This window comes from Musa acuminata, chromosome BXJ1-9 (genome assembly GCF_036884655.1).
Source record: "Musa acuminata AAA Group cultivar baxijiao chromosome BXJ1-9, Cavendish_Baxijiao_AAA, whole genome shotgun sequence".
Taxonomy (NCBI): Eukaryota; Viridiplantae; Streptophyta; class Magnoliopsida; order Zingiberales; family Musaceae; genus Musa; species Musa acuminata.
The window spans coordinates 44,622,697-44,638,414 of NC_088335.1; the positions used below are offsets into that span (position 1 = coordinate 44,622,697).

General features: G+C 33.3%; 2 protein-coding genes across 5 annotated transcripts; both read right to left on the reverse strand.

Moving 5' to 3' along the window:
- Positions 1-403: 403 nt before the first annotated feature.
- On the reverse strand, positions 404-10,708 carry LOC103998843 (PHAF1 protein At3g51130). Of its 4 annotated transcripts, none has more exons than XR_010479788.1 (16): positions 10,433-10,708; positions 8,123-8,205; positions 6,721-6,795; positions 6,239-6,306; positions 6,064-6,169; positions 5,915-5,975; positions 5,643-5,815; positions 5,314-5,376; positions 5,013-5,060; positions 4,143-4,256; positions 3,933-4,032; positions 3,781-3,854; positions 2,317-2,421; positions 2,136-2,184; positions 1,872-1,956; positions 404-583 (listed from the first exon to the last, which is right to left on the reverse strand). XR_010479788.1 is itself a non-coding variant. In XM_065083960.1 (15 exons), exons 1-14 carry the CDS (start codon positions 10,584-10,586, stop codon positions 2,137-2,139), a joined length of 1,272 nt encoding a protein of 423 aa, XP_064940032.1. In that variant the 5' UTR covers positions 10,587-10,708; the 3' UTR covers positions 404-583; position 2,136. The 4 variants fall into 4 exon arrangements, 2 of the variants coding, with proteins under 2 accessions (XP_064940032.1, XP_064940033.1); XR_010479789.1 differs by having other exon boundaries at positions 1,872-2,068; XM_065083960.1 differs by lacking the exon at positions 1,872-1,956.
- Positions 10,709-13,637: 2,929 nt separating this feature from the next.
- Positions 13,638-14,694, reverse strand: LOC103998844 (auxin-induced protein 22D). Its single transcript, XM_009420450.3, has 4 exons — positions 14,471-14,694; positions 14,171-14,379; positions 14,002-14,092; positions 13,638-13,901 (listed from the first exon to the last, which is right to left on the reverse strand). The coding sequence occupies exons 1-4, from the start codon at positions 14,608-14,610 to the stop codon at positions 13,826-13,828; spliced, it is 516 nt and encodes a 171-aa protein (XP_009418725.2). The 5' UTR covers positions 14,611-14,694; the 3' UTR covers positions 13,638-13,825.
- Positions 14,695-15,718: the final 1,024 nt, after the last annotated feature.

Sequence of the window (15,718 nt, forward strand, 5' to 3'; positions counted from 1 at the left end):
CATATTACGACTATTTAGCTATTAAAATTATATTTTCAACTCAGAAAATTTATTGTTAACTATATTATATATGTATATATATATATATATATATATATATATACGATTAACATGAGTTAATATATCTCTGTTGCACAAGTGTTAGATCTGTTACAATATATCTGTTAAATTTTTATATAAAAATTTATACATGAAAATTTACTATTTTAAAACTCTGTAAGGACAGATAATTAAAGCCCAGAAAAATCCAATGATCAGTTGTTCTTGGTTGGAAAAGGTGAGTCAATCGTTCTTTCATCCCGTATTATAAGCACAAAAGTAGGAAGATGAGAGGCGACAGGAGGAAAGAATTTATGTTCCATCGTTAGTGTTTGATGGTTACTAATATTTATATATGAAGTCATTGGGCAAATAAACTTTTCCAAAAAGGAATATTTAATTTACAGAATGATACAAGTCATGAAAAAGAAATTAATTGCACTGTACAGAGAATTACACACCCATACAAGACTGAATCCACAGCACGAATTATGGAGGAGCATGCTAGCTTCCCATCAAGTTCATGTGAAAACCCAGCGTAATCCTACATAAGGAACAGATGCACATGAGAAGAATTAACAATGGCACCAAGACCTGGTAAAATAAAAAAAAAATGAAATAATTATGCATTAGTTCTACTTAAATCCAAATTACAAAGGCCTTTTATTTGTGCAACATTTTCCTAATACATCAAGGAGAACGTTCCCTCTTAGCTAAAAGAAAAACCTGTTGATTGATCATCAGTCGGAAAAGGATAATGCCAATCATAGACTAACTCATTGGCATGCTAAAATAATTTGCACGATCCTTGTATTCTCTTGATGACTCAGTTACTTATGCAAAGATATTTGAATAAGAGAGCAATTACAAGAATTGGAGAACATATCATCGATGATGTAATGGAGAAGACAAATAAGAAACATAATAAGCTCTATCAACTTCCCCATATATAGGACATGATGACTAAATTTAAACTCCATATGACATGTACCAATGGATATTCAGCTTAATTTTTCTGTTGTTTCAGATCTTTCTGTCAACAGAAGCAACAAACAGAAGTGACCATAAACATTAAAAGAAAACTCATACTAAAGAAAGATGCAGACCTATTATGATTCAAACCTGGGCTTTCAATTAACTCAACCTACCTGTAACAATTTGTTCTATTATGTTGATCTATCCCATTCAATCCTTCTCAATATTTTGGGTTCGCTGTATCCTTTACAAGAATTGGTTAAGCAACTATCGGGTAGAAAGATACCTTAGTTTCTTAAAATAGGGACTAATATTTTATTATTTTAAGCATCATTCGATGAATATTATTATATATGGAGAGTTTATCCCCTTTTGCCACAAAATATCCATTTTACAGGAATCAATAACTTCCAGAATATGACTCTAAATAGGAAAAAGAACAAGCGTGATTTATACTACACCCATATTGAGATATTTTGAAACTAAATTGACATAAGGAATTTAGAGATTAAATTTACCTTTGCAAATAAGGAAGAAAATATAATTCTATTTCAGATCCCAGGACGACTAGCACTCCTCTACCATCCAAGTAGGACAACTCATTTTCGAGATTCAATATGATTCTAACTTGGTCTTTACCTAGATCTAATCTTCAAAAGGTTTAATTTGATTATTCTCCAACATGTGTTATTAATTGAATATCAGGACCCACTAGTGAATACATCCAAGTGCTGTGAAGTCAAGCAAAGATCTGGATCAGCCCATCTAGGCTATTGGGCTTTGATTTCTGCGAGATCGTTTTTACTAATATAAGAGTCATTGGATCACAAAGAAATTCTATTATAACAAATCCCCACCTCTCAAATTCGCCTTGGCCACAAAGTGGTTCTTTTGGAATCATTGGACCCATGTTGAAACTGGAAGTCAAACAAGTCATTTCGTCTTCATTGGACAAGACAGTAAATTAGAAATAAGAAACACATGACCATCTGTGTTAAAGACTGGAAGTACTTCCGAAAAAATAACTTGAATGCAGTGTAGAACATCTAGGAAGCTGCAAAAAAATTTTAATATTAACTAATTAATGAAGATGAATTATAGAAGTTGACATGCAAACATACCTTAAGATTGGAACAGAGTAACAGTAGCTATATAACCATTCTTCATAACCTAGTAAAGTGCAAGAAACACAATATTCAAAGGTCAATTTCACTAGAAAATTTTCCTGCACAGGGTTCAATGAAGTGAAAATCTTGGCAAGGATACTAAATAAAATTTTACAGCAGACATTGTATTTCTGACCTCGAATGCCACATTTTGGTATCCATAGACAAAAGTTGATCCAAATGGATTGGTCATTGAACCTTGTGTTTGAATTGCAGCACGACCACCATCCCCAAGAATCTCCTACATGTATATGTGAAATAAATATTCTTTCAAAAAGCTGACGTAGTCATTGATTAAAGAAATACTTGTAATTCAGTTGTGAAGTTTGCGATCCAAACTAAGAAGCAACATGTATGGATAGAGATATAAAATTTTTAAATTATAAGAAGACAGAATTCACAAAACACTATCCACCGCTGGTGAGCAATCTCTAATGGTAAAAAAAGACTAAAGGTCATCCATTTCAACTGAACTAGGGTAATCTAGTCTTGATTTCTTGAATAAAATGTAACACTGTCCTACTTTAATTTTTCAACAAGCTTTTCTTTTCATAAAAAATCAAATACTAGTTCACAGTTAACAAAACACTAAGCATTTCACAAGAAATTACAGTCAAGGCTGATAAAGATATGCATTTCAGTTGGGGTAGGGATTTCCTCGTTCCTTGATGCTAACACTTCCACTTCGATTGCATACAAAAAATGTTTTGTTTTATTTCCACATGAACTCGTATGTTAATTCGAAGCATGCAAACCACATTTTGAACATATCAAAATCAATTATTATTAAATAACTGACCCCTATCTTTGGTATATTATAGGACTAATAAACATCAAACAACTGTTTTATTTCCACATGAAATAATCTATGAATTCTTAGCATGCAAACCACAGTTTGAACACACCAAAATCAATTGATGTAAGTTAAAGTGACCTTTATCTTCTTGTGGATCATAGGCTAGTAAACACAAACAGCAACAAAAAATCTTAATGATGGAAGACTAAGATCAGAGTAGCCTATAAAACTGCTTACTCTGAAGATCACCGCAATGTAAATATAGCACCAAAAGGTAAATGAATTTCCAACATTACAAAAACATGAACTTATAACCTGTTAATTCTAAGCATGCAAACCACATTTAGAACATATCAAAATCAATTATTATTAAATAACTGACCTTTATCTTTGGTATATAATAGGACTAATAAACATCAAACAGCTGTTTTATTTCCACATGAAATCATACATGAACTCTTAGCATGCAAACCACAGTTTGAACACACCAAAATCAATTGATATAAGTTAAGTGATCTTTATCTTCGTGGATCATAGGCTAGTAAACACAAACAGCCACAAAAAACCTTAACGATGGAAGACTAAGATCAGAGTAGCCTACAAAACTGCTTACTCTGAAGATCAACGCAATGTAAATATAGCATCGAAAGGTAAATGAATTTCCAACATTACAAAAACATGAACTTATAACCTGGTAAACCAAAGGTCAATTTTTAATTGCAAAATGATTCAGTTAGATGCAAAACCAAATATAATGAGCTTGAAGAGTTTCTACTACAAACTTGCATAGTTGCAAAGTTTCACCTTTACTTGTTCCCATTTTGTGTTTGGCGTGATGCAATTTTTAGAAGTATTACCAGGTTGAATTGTTCCTTTATCTACAAAAAGAAAGCATATGTTAAATAATTCAGATGTCAGCAAATCAACTTCAAATATTAAAGTGTAACAGTATTCACCATCAGAGTCATAGATAACAAAGTTGCATTTCATATATGTATTGAAGTCTGAATGCCCTGGAAAATTTGTGTGTAACACAAACTTCTTGATTTTATGTGTCTGCATATTCAAGATACAGGAACATAGATAATAGAATATTAGAGACCAATAACGACCTGTATTGTGTATTCAGGAAAATAACAGTACAAATCTTTCTTTTTGATATCCACCTGTCCATCAAATAAAATGTCCAGACCACGAGAGAAATAATTATAAAAGTAATCTCCACAAATAGTTGTCCGAGGACGGGGATCTGAAGCAGAGTGGATAACCATTTGATCAACCTAGAACATTAAAGAAACATCAAACCCTCAACATCTAACTAGATAATGCCATGCTATCTACTACAACAATCTTATCCAGAAAATTTAACCATATAGAAGTTACTGGAGCAAATATAGGGTTTTGTCTTATGTTTTAAACCTACCATATAGGAATTGTTGTCCAAGTAATTTAAACATCAAGCCTTGCATCCTCTGTCTCAAACATTTCAAGATTCCAACATCACCTAAGTTTGTAATAGCATTTGCTTTCATAAGTTCAGAAATTAGATATCAGCTTGTATTTAGCTCCTACTGAGCTTGTATGTTTTACTGCACATCTTTTTACTCCAAAATATCTATGCCATAGTTTAAAACAGAAATTAATAGATAACATAAAATCAGTCAACTAAAAATGAGATCCAATTACACATAGTAAAACGGCAGGAACATACCAGATGCCCTAGATAAATGACATCTTCACTCTACTTTGATTAGTATTTCTGTGGTTCTACTACAATCACACATCCTCATGTTCACAGTTTACACTTATGTATTTTAATTAACTAAAAACCACAAGTTAGGCAACCAAATGATTAGAGGCTGTACTTTTTGTTCCTAGAATCTACAACTCTTAAGTTGCCAAGACTCAGAAGCAACACTGTATGGACTAAAAATTGTAGGCTATCTCTTTCATAGGGATCTTCAAAGCTTAATAACAAGAAAAACTAAAAATTTAATTTGAAATTAGAACAAAAAACAAATGGCAAAATTACTTACCTGCTTTTGGTGGATTCCACAAGGACGACCTAACTCCGTCCAAACATCCTACAAAAACATCTACTAGCAAATAATCAGATCATCTTTGGTATAGTATAGGGTTAGGAAAAAATAATAAAATGAAAATATTATATACACACATGGAAAATAGTAAAACATTGCTAATAACTATTACAGCACATGGCATCTTATAGAGAGGGATTTTCACAAGCAAACTTATAAATAAAAAAATTAAACATCCGGATACATTTAGGTAAGAAATAAACATCCTTCTTTCATGAAAAAGAAGAAAACAACTTGCCTGAGGTGATGCACCAAAAGGAATGTGCTGACCTCCAACAGTGAACCATAATTCTTCTCCTAGCTATAGATGAGAAGGCAAAAAGGACAAAAGTCATAGGTCTAACGATGGCATGCCATATCCAAATTATTGAATACAAAAGTTTTGCTGCACAGTACTGCATGATTGTGAGACTTAAAACAATACTGCCTGAGCAGAATGAAAACACAGCATATCCAAATTATTGAATACAGAAGTTTTGCTGCACACAACTGCATGATTGTGAGACAAACAATACTGCCTGAGTAGAATGAAAACACAGCATATACTAGAAATTGGAAGATCCGAACCTTAGCATGCACCTCTTCCATGTATAGACTGCCAGCAGGCAGCGGAGGAACTGAAGCTTTGTCAAGAAGTGATCCCACACCAACTTTACTATCTGAAGAACCATCATACACAGAGACACGGCATGCAACTGGAGTTGTTCCATCGGGGAACTCAAGAGGCAACTCTGCTGAGACTGTCATGGTAGTTAGGTTATTTTAGTTGTTAATAACAAACTTCATAATGACAAACAAGGGAAGTGGTAAAAACTTGAAAAGTATCAACTATCAAGTACCTTCTCCATTTTGGCAGCAATATGTATATTGGCTTGGAATGGGAAAAGCAAAAGACAACCCCTACAAGCAGAGTTATTATGTAATACAACATTCAAATATGAAGCTGCAAAATTGTATTTATACAAGATCATGCAGTCACCATATTTACCGGATAAAATAATGTATAAATTCCTCTATCTTGGTCATAAGTTCCAGGATACGTGGGTCCAAAAAGTGCATAGACTGCTACAAAGGTGGCTAATGTTGAAGGACCACTAAGGATCAAAAGATTAATAAGATCTTACTATAAATCACTGATAAGAATACAGAAAAAATAAACTAACCCAATTAGAGAATTTGCATAACGCATCTGTAACCGTTTGACATCATAAACCTCAATGAGACGCAACCTCTGCACAAAAAAGAAAAAAAAAAAAAAAAAGCAAGTTCTAAAATTTAAAACAGCAAGAAGCAAATCATAACATTCAAAGAGGAAGAATCAAGGGTCTAAGTCAGAAGAACTACAGTATACAGTAATTTACCATGTTATTCAATGGCAAAATTTGCCCATTCCTAAATTCCTACTAAATTTCCACAATTACTAAATTTTGTGTAAGCCAAGGAATTTATTTAGTTCAACATAATTATGATGCCAATTATGTTGCAAAAGTAGCAGTAAGATTATTAATTCCACAAATTACTAAACAACCCAGTGACTCATATTCTTCCAATAAATTCATACATAGTATGCACTTAAAGATGTATCTAAAAAAATCCAAGTGTCCTCCACCACTTTTAACATGATTAACAAAAAACATAAGGATACCTGTGACCAAGGATCAAAACGCAGATGAAAACCATGATCCGGAAAACTAATAACAATGTCCAACTTTAGAGGCTCCTGCAACATATTGAAAATAATACAACCAACATATAAGGACATTAAAATGCATAGCCAATGTCAAGTAAACTTTTTAGCTCATAGCTGTGCATGCTAGGACATCAGAGAAAAAGTTATGGTACCTTCTAAGAATCCAATGTACAGAAGTATACGTATATATTGCTTTAGAATTTATAAAATAATATAAAAGGTAGATTTTGTAAGTAACTTTCGAGGACATTAAGGTAAAACGTATAAGTGAGATACAACGAGTACCTAGGAGAGACAAAAAAGACATAATGGCCCAAAATGTAATGAAAAAATATTTGTAAAAAAAGATGTTTTTCCTAACTATTAAGTTAAAAATCAAAGAGTTTAAAGCATATCTTGGGAACTAGTTATTCCAGTAAAAAACTGAGATTTGCTAGCAAGGGACACAAAGTTCCATGTGGAACTAGCCATATAAGGGGAACCACCATCCATTGACACTGAAACCAGATGTTTTTTGATGTATGAATTCAACCTAATAGCCAATGGCTTTTGCACCACTTTATTCATGGCATGCATGTATAATTCTGCTCCATGGTCAAGTGTCTAATTTATCCATCTCCGCAAATTCTTCCTCTTCTACTTGCCCAAGGACTTCAAAGAACCTTCTTCACCTTCAACGTCCATAATCAAAAGGTTGGAAACAGCCACACCCTTATGACCAAAAGTTGACTCTCATTACAATGAAAACATAGCCCTTTCCTTATTTTGTAGGTTACTCTTGCCCAAATAATATGATGAAGCTAACCTATGACTGAAATATCTCTGCTCTCTCCCTCTTTGGTTTTGTTGAGAATTCCTTGAGGATTTTTTTCTCAAGAGTCAATGACTTCTGTGTCAAGTGAGATAGGGTCACAATGACCGACTCTGCCCTTGCCCTTGCTGGTTCCTAGGCAGTCCAGATAGGGGTTTTAGCTGGGTCTAGGATAAGGACAAGGCCCATAGAACCTTCTTTGTAGCAAAGATACATTCATTTGAAACTATTATGGATAAATTATATTTTATCAACAATCCTTGTGCCAATAGATGCACAAATTACATGTGTAATATGTTAACTATGCATGTGAAACATGTATGAACTCATTTATGAGTAAACTAGATTAAAAAGTTCTAAAGTGTAAGAAAAAATTTATTTGCTACAAAATTCACCAGTCACTAACATTTTGTGGCCATCATTCAGAGTCTATTAGAGCATACCAATATTCAGCTTAAAAAATAAAGTAAAAGTTATATGCATGCACAGCAATTAATAGAAATGAAATGAAGCAAAGAACAATTCACAGGCAGTAAGCACTCCAACCTCATCAAGATACTTCACATGGACCACATCATATATGTTGGGTTGATGCTCAACTTGAGCAAATGCTTCATGTAATGGCATACCTATATGAAGTACCCAGAATGTGAACATAGCATAGCCAAAGAAAGACAGAGTATTATTAGAAGTTTCAAGATTATTAACATTTGAAATGTAACTTCAAGCTTTAATCTTCCTAGAGATTAGAGAACCATGGCCTTGAAGCATGAGAAAGAAACTATGTTCTGCATATAATCATATTACCATAAAGACCATCTTCATGCACAAGTTCAAATCTTAAACAAAGCTAGCTACATATTTGCTTGTGGTGAGTCTGTCATATTTAACTAACCAACAAGCCCATTCTGACCAAAATAAGATTAATGTAGTTTCAAAACGATTACAAAAGCTCAACCTTAGATGCAATTGAAAATTTTCTGTGGAAAATAATAAACATTTATGATAAGTTGTCCACCACCTAAAATTTTAGGAGACTGATTATAATAATACAAATAAAAAATGCTCAGATTATGTTTCTTCACAACTTATAATAGACCATAGGCTGAGTTCTCATCCATCGGAAACAAGGTATGATATAATCAATCCAAAAGTTATTAATTTAATGTTGTAAAGTGTTGTTATGGCTTCCTAGTATTGAGGATAAGAATGAAAATGGATAGATCACACAATTTATGGTTTATATTGTAAAAGTTATAGTATCCTCTTCAAAAGTATTTGTCGAGTGATGAGGTTAACTTATTGTTCACATCTCCCATAAAAGTAGATGCTTAAAAGGCCATGAGGACATGCTTAGCAGGGTATTAATTTAATAATGTCTTAGTAGTAATCTCTTCCCTCTTCTCTTGTTATGTGAAGCCTCTCTTCTACTCGGAGGATGCATAAAAGTGATTCAATCTTCCATGATAAATGTTTACACGCTTTACAATGACACCTATGACATCCATAGATATCTAAGGGCACAACCCTAACAAATTCTATAGCATCTCCAATGCTAGTGACAATTGCTTTTTGTGCATATTATGGATCTTACTTCAAACCATATGCTTCCAAATAAATTGGAAAATCTAGGTGCTGTAGTTATGAAAAAGGCAACAAGTTGCTTATCAAGAATAATTAGCAGCTATCAGCTGTTGAAGAAAATAAGATGCGATCCAGCTGAACCAATTACAACAGGTTTCAGAAAACTTAGCAATAAGAACTAAATCAATTAATGTAAAACCCAATAGCATAATTGTGCTAAATAGAGCAGTAACAGCAAAGAAGAAAGAGAAAATTGCGTAGGATAGAACAGGCAAGAAAGAGAAAAAGAGACTAGACATTTTTTTTCCTTCTCAAATAACTTCAACATATATAATCACCAAAAAATCTCTTCCTTTATTTATTACAATCCAATGTAACTTCAACAAAGCCTACCAAAAGCTCAGAATAAGTCACCATAAAATCAATGTAGCATAATATTCACACTATAGTGATTAGTGATGCATACTGTACCACATCTGAAAAGATACTTAATCGGTATGAACTTTACTTCCAAACCAGCAAGCTGCACCAAAATATCGTATCATATCGAGTTGAAATCTAACTAGAATCAAGTAAATAGATTACACCCAGATTGACTGAATTAGCATCTACAAGAACCTAATATATTGAGCATTCCATTTTTCCAAACTGAATCGAAATTATTGTGATTGAGCACAAGCCTTGTATCTATTTCAATGGCCTTTGATATGTTGTAAATAATCCTTTCTATAGAAACATGTTGGTTCAGGGTATTGAGCAACATGGAAACTGAGAACTCCTACTCCATTATGAACCCCTTGATTTAAGTTATGATAATTCAGTATAGTCATTTAAGCAAACAATTCTTTTTACCTTTTTTGACTAGTCTACCCACATTCTAATTATGCACCTTCCCAAATCAATCAAACATTAAATACAAATGCTTTCACTATTTTTTTTAAGTTCGCAATTAAAGCTAGACAAGTGATCAGACAATATGAATAACGCAAGTGATGAATCATGACATGTAAATCCTTGTCTTTCATGCAAATGCCAACACAGAAATTGATGGCTTAAAGTCATAAAATCCCACACGATAAACGAACCAACAAAGCAGTTTGCTCCACAAAAATCTCAACCTTCAATCCTTGATAGACAACCAACGAGCCTACCGTAGCCAAATCAATTGGAAGAACTAATTCGCGGGCTAATCAATTTATTTGCACCAACCAAGATGCAATTAGGATTAGGGGGGTATAGTCAAAAAGGATTTGGATAGAGAGATGCGTATACCAAGGTTGAAGGGGCCGATGCCGAAGCCGGGGCGGAGGTCGAGAGTTATGGCGCCCATGGCCGTGCCCTCGCACCGCCTCCTCGGCGGCCCCGGAGCCGGCCCGGCCGCATTCGGCCCACCGGTGGATCTCTGGTGGTGCTGGAGCTGCTGCATCGCGTATCCACCACCGCCCTCGCCCTCTCGTGCGGTCTCAAAGTTCTCTCGCTTCGGCGTCGCGTCTTCCGTCGGGTCGGAACCTTTGCCCCGTTGCGTTACGAAACGTCTCGTTTCGACCTCCTGTGGACTTCTTGTGAAAGAACCTTGACCTGGATCCTCTCCAATTATAATTTCAATTTCGACTATCCAATTGTGACCGTCAACTCCTAAGAAAATTAATATATATATATATATATATATATATATATATATATATATATATATATATATATATATACATATATATATATATACATATATATATATATATACATATATATATATATATATGTATATATATATATATATATATATGTATATATATATATATACATACATATATATATATACATACATATATATATATGTATATATGTATATATATATATATGTATATATATATGTATGTATATATATGTATATATATATGTATGTATATATATATATGTATGTATATATATATATATATATATATATATACATATATATATATATATATATATATATATATATATATAGGGAGTTACAAGCACAAAGATGGATATTTGAGCAACCACAAAACCAACTTATAAGTTCATGATAGAATAAACATGCCAACTCTTACACTAATTTTAGAAAACTAATGCTGTCTGAGTTAATTATAAACTTGTTTTAAAAAATGACTGTATTCATTAATTTAATTGATTATTACCTCTTGTTTCTATAAATTTCCATAAATTAATTTAAGAATTCATTTACATGATAGTAATACTTTAAAATATGAAGGAAGTAGCAAAGAATAACATGAAATGAGGTTAATTTCTTCCTTTATCAAATGAAGAAAATTTTCTCTAACAATTCCAGTTGATAAGTTATAAGTGAGAGTAGATTTGATTTGGTTGATACTAGTTTGATGGATGTACAAACATGAACATAGACATTTAGATCAGAGCTTCAGGCTCATATTGATAAATATGATAAAAGATTTTGTATATAAAGAAAGGCAAGTTATCATTGTCGAAGCTCAAAATCATGTGAATCAAATATTGTCCAAAATTTTCCTACAATGGATAAGTCATTAATGTACAAGTAGCTGAGGATTAATTTGAAAGAGGTATTATTCAAAGCTTTACCATATGACATAATAATTTGTGAGTATATGAAGGTATAATTTATTTACCTAATAAATAAATCTATGATTTATTTTCTAACAAATACCTTTGAATATTTCTTGTAAATAATTTTGGAAGCCACAAACATCATAATCTTCTTTCTTATATACAAATCAAAAATTAATTTTGTCACGACCCGAGTGAGCCAACTCGCCAATAAGTCAATATCTCTAACTCATCAGACCCATATAAATAATATAATATATTCCATATAAGCAGGACCAAAATACTTAAACGAGAATTAATCCAATGTGGGATTAATGGAATGTTAGAATCAAAATACTTAAGTAAAAATTAATATAATATACTCATCAGACCCATATAAGTTAATCATACACATTGTTCACTTCGGATGTAGGACTAATGGGATGTTACAAATTTAACACTAGATATATTATAAATAATTTAATAGTGTAAGTCAATCAGATTAGTGATAGAATACTAAATAAATCATAAAACCACATTTACATGGAATAACTCTTGACTTGCTGTTATCTCTCCCCTTTTGTTCTATAACAAGTGCATCACATTTGAAAACAAATCCATGTTCCTTTCTTCTAGTTTCATAATTAAATAGACTTTTTTTATTATTATACTCATAGACAACTTATTATTAGGAGCAGAATTATTAAGAACTACTATCAAAATTTTCCAACTATCAGGTAAGGTGTCAAGGAGAATACAAGCCTGTAACTCATCTGTCAATGAAACTTAGATTATTCAATCTATTCATAATATCTTTCAAGTCATTATCTGCTCAGTTATATTATTTTTCTGAATAATTTTTTTAATAAGAAAATTTTATTCTGTAAGATTTTTCTCTCATAAAATTTGTTAATTTTATCTAAAAAAATAGGTATTCATTTCTTGAGATACATGATGGAATACATTATTATCAATTTATTGTCTGATCAAATTAATATATTTTTTTTATTCATCTGTTTTCACTCTTTGTCACTTGATATGCCTTCCTATCATTCTTTGGATCATACAAATCTTTACAAAATAAGATATCCTCCATCTTAGGCTTCCAAATAAAATAATTAATTATTATTATTTGAACATGGTGCTACTTGGATCCTCTATTTGATTCATACAAGAACGGTTCTAATACCACTTTGTTGATAAAAGATTAGATATGGAGTCATGAATATGTGAAAGCAATAAATATCAAAATATATTTTTTCGAATCAAATAAGATATAATTTAATATGAAAAATATTATAAAAAAACTTAATAGTACAGGCCAATTAAATTAGTGATAGAATACCAAACAAATCACAAATTTTATATGGAAAAGCCCTTCAACGCGAAGGAAAAAAATCATAGACAAACTAGATCAATCTTGTAATATAAAATAATAGAATTACAATGTCACTCTCTCCATATTAACTAGAGTATATCAATATCATCTTAAAAACCAGACATTTAAACGAGTTTCAAAAAATCAAGAAGAAAAATTGAGTAAAAAAAAATCAAAGATATACACCGATCAATTTAGAGAGCATACAGTAGAAAATCATAAGAATTGAATCTTTGATGAAAATTTTTTTCATCTCCTTTTAGGTTTTTTTGATCTAACTTATATAAGATTAAGATTAGAATTTTTTAATTAACCCTCATCAGTCTCACCACCCAACATGTTTCTTAGCAATCAAGCATAATTTTTCTCTTTGGACATATATAAGATATTTAATAGCTCGTGTGGTTGGTGGAGTTTGAGTCGTGTATTATCTTCTTTCATTAGTAATTATTCAAATAATTATCTATATATCTATATCATGGTATTATAAAGCATATCATGAGTTTTGATCTTTGCATCTATCTTTCTTTTCCCAATATTTGATAAAAAAAAAAATTTGTATAATATCCATTCTACATTTGTGTTTTGTGTACTTGTACATAAAAGACTAGACTTTTTCTTTTGCGTTTGGTTTCTTTTGATGGACTTGAAAAGAAATCCAAACCAAATCTCCATGGTCTTCAAGAACAAAGTAAAGAAAAATAGTTGAGTCTTGTATTGGTTTCTTGATCACGAACCACTTGCTATGTGCTTGAGCTCAAGCCTCTTGCTTCAGATCCCTTCATTATCCTCATCCTCTTGCATGAAGAGATGAACATCCTACAGATCACAAGTGGAAAGAGTTTTTAGCCCATGCAGGATACACATATAAAACGGATCAGGAATCCATCCACAAGCTAAAGAGCAACAAAATACTCACTCCCATGGAACATCTCCAACCAACATCCAATCTCCATCTTTATCTTCATATGTGATTGCATAACCAGACTCTTCATGTCCTTCTGCACCACCTATAAGCACAGATCAAAGTCTAATTCTTTCTCTGTATCTTCTCATAACAAGTACATATAGGATGTCTTCCTCCTTACCTAAAGAAAAGCATTTGAACATGTCATTCAAGGCCTCCGTGAGCTCCTTATAGCCCGTGTAAACCCCAAGATCCACTTTTCTTAGGTAAGGGGCTCCATCCATGCCGACCTTCACGTAGATTCCGGTGTTGTCTTCTGCCTCCATCTTTCTTATCCTGATGCTGTTCATCCTGTAAGATCTTAGAGGTGGCCATCCCACGACCTGTTTCCTGCCATGCCAACCCACAAAGAGATGATCAAACTGAAGAACTTAAACACCTTGGTACCATCTGGCTTAGCTGCTTGCATGGCGAAACTTACTTGGCTACAGGCAAACAGCACTCCTCGTTGGCCCGCTTGTTAGCCCCAGTGGTGCTGGCCGGCGATGGCTTCTCCGGGGCGTCGGTGCCAGGGAGACCAAGTGTCAACTCGGTTGCCTTGAGGTTGTCGAGATCTTCCATGTCTCCCCAAGATAGATCCAGCCACTCCACACGATTTCTGAGTCGTCCTTCTCCGGCGAGGTAAAGCTGAGGAGGAGGAGGAGGCGTTTAGGTGGTTTGCGTTATATCGTGATAAGTTGTGAGAGAGAGACAGAGAGGTTGTCTCTCTGTCAAGGTGATGGGCAAGTGAGCGGGTCGGGGAGATGGGGAACAGGGTTGAACACAGTGCCGGGAAAGTCCACGACATGGGGACGGAGGTCGGTCGGCCGCCTCTTTGGACGGTCGGGCCGGCTCCACCGAAGACGGGGTCCAGCAGACGGGGGATGCCGCCCATGTGGGTGGCCAAGGGAAGGTGGGCCACGTGATGCCCGGCGCCAACGCGGGTATCGGGGTGGCAGAGAAAGAGAGCGATCTTTCAATAGGGTGGCAGCCTATGACTTGTTTATTTATTGTTATAATAATAGTTATTACTATTTTTATAATAATAATAATTATTATTATTATTATTATTGTTGTTGTTCTTTCTGTGCCCATGGAGAGATGGATCTTGAAGAAGCTCTGTTCCATATGCTTGGTTTATTTTTATTTTTATAAGGGAGAACTGATGCTTGGTTGGGTACATTTTGTAATTGTGAGCACATTTGGCTCCAATCACATGGAAATACTGTAATTTTAAACAAAATGATAAGTATCATGAGGAAGTATAAACAAGTAATTTTTGGTGTGTGGATACAACTCAATTGCAAGCTATTTATCCTTTGCTAAAAAAAATGAGAATTTAAAAGTAGAGAAAACTAATTGGATGACAAACTATGTTATGTAAAAAATAATAATAATAATAAAAAGGTTTGGACCATCTTTGGAGTTACAAATAAATCAATGAGTTTTGAGTCACTAGAGATTGCACAAACATAAATATGTTTTGTGATATAGTTGTCATACTTTTGCTTACAATTGCATCTCTAATTGAAAATTTTGCATGAGCGAAGACAAGATCTGACCATAGATTTATACGTTTGTTTACATAAGTACAGTCAAGATCTAATGGCTTGGGACCTACTCAATTATTCTGCATTAGTCAATGAGACACTAGGCCTCCTAATGTTGCCATTGGCACCATTAATTGCCT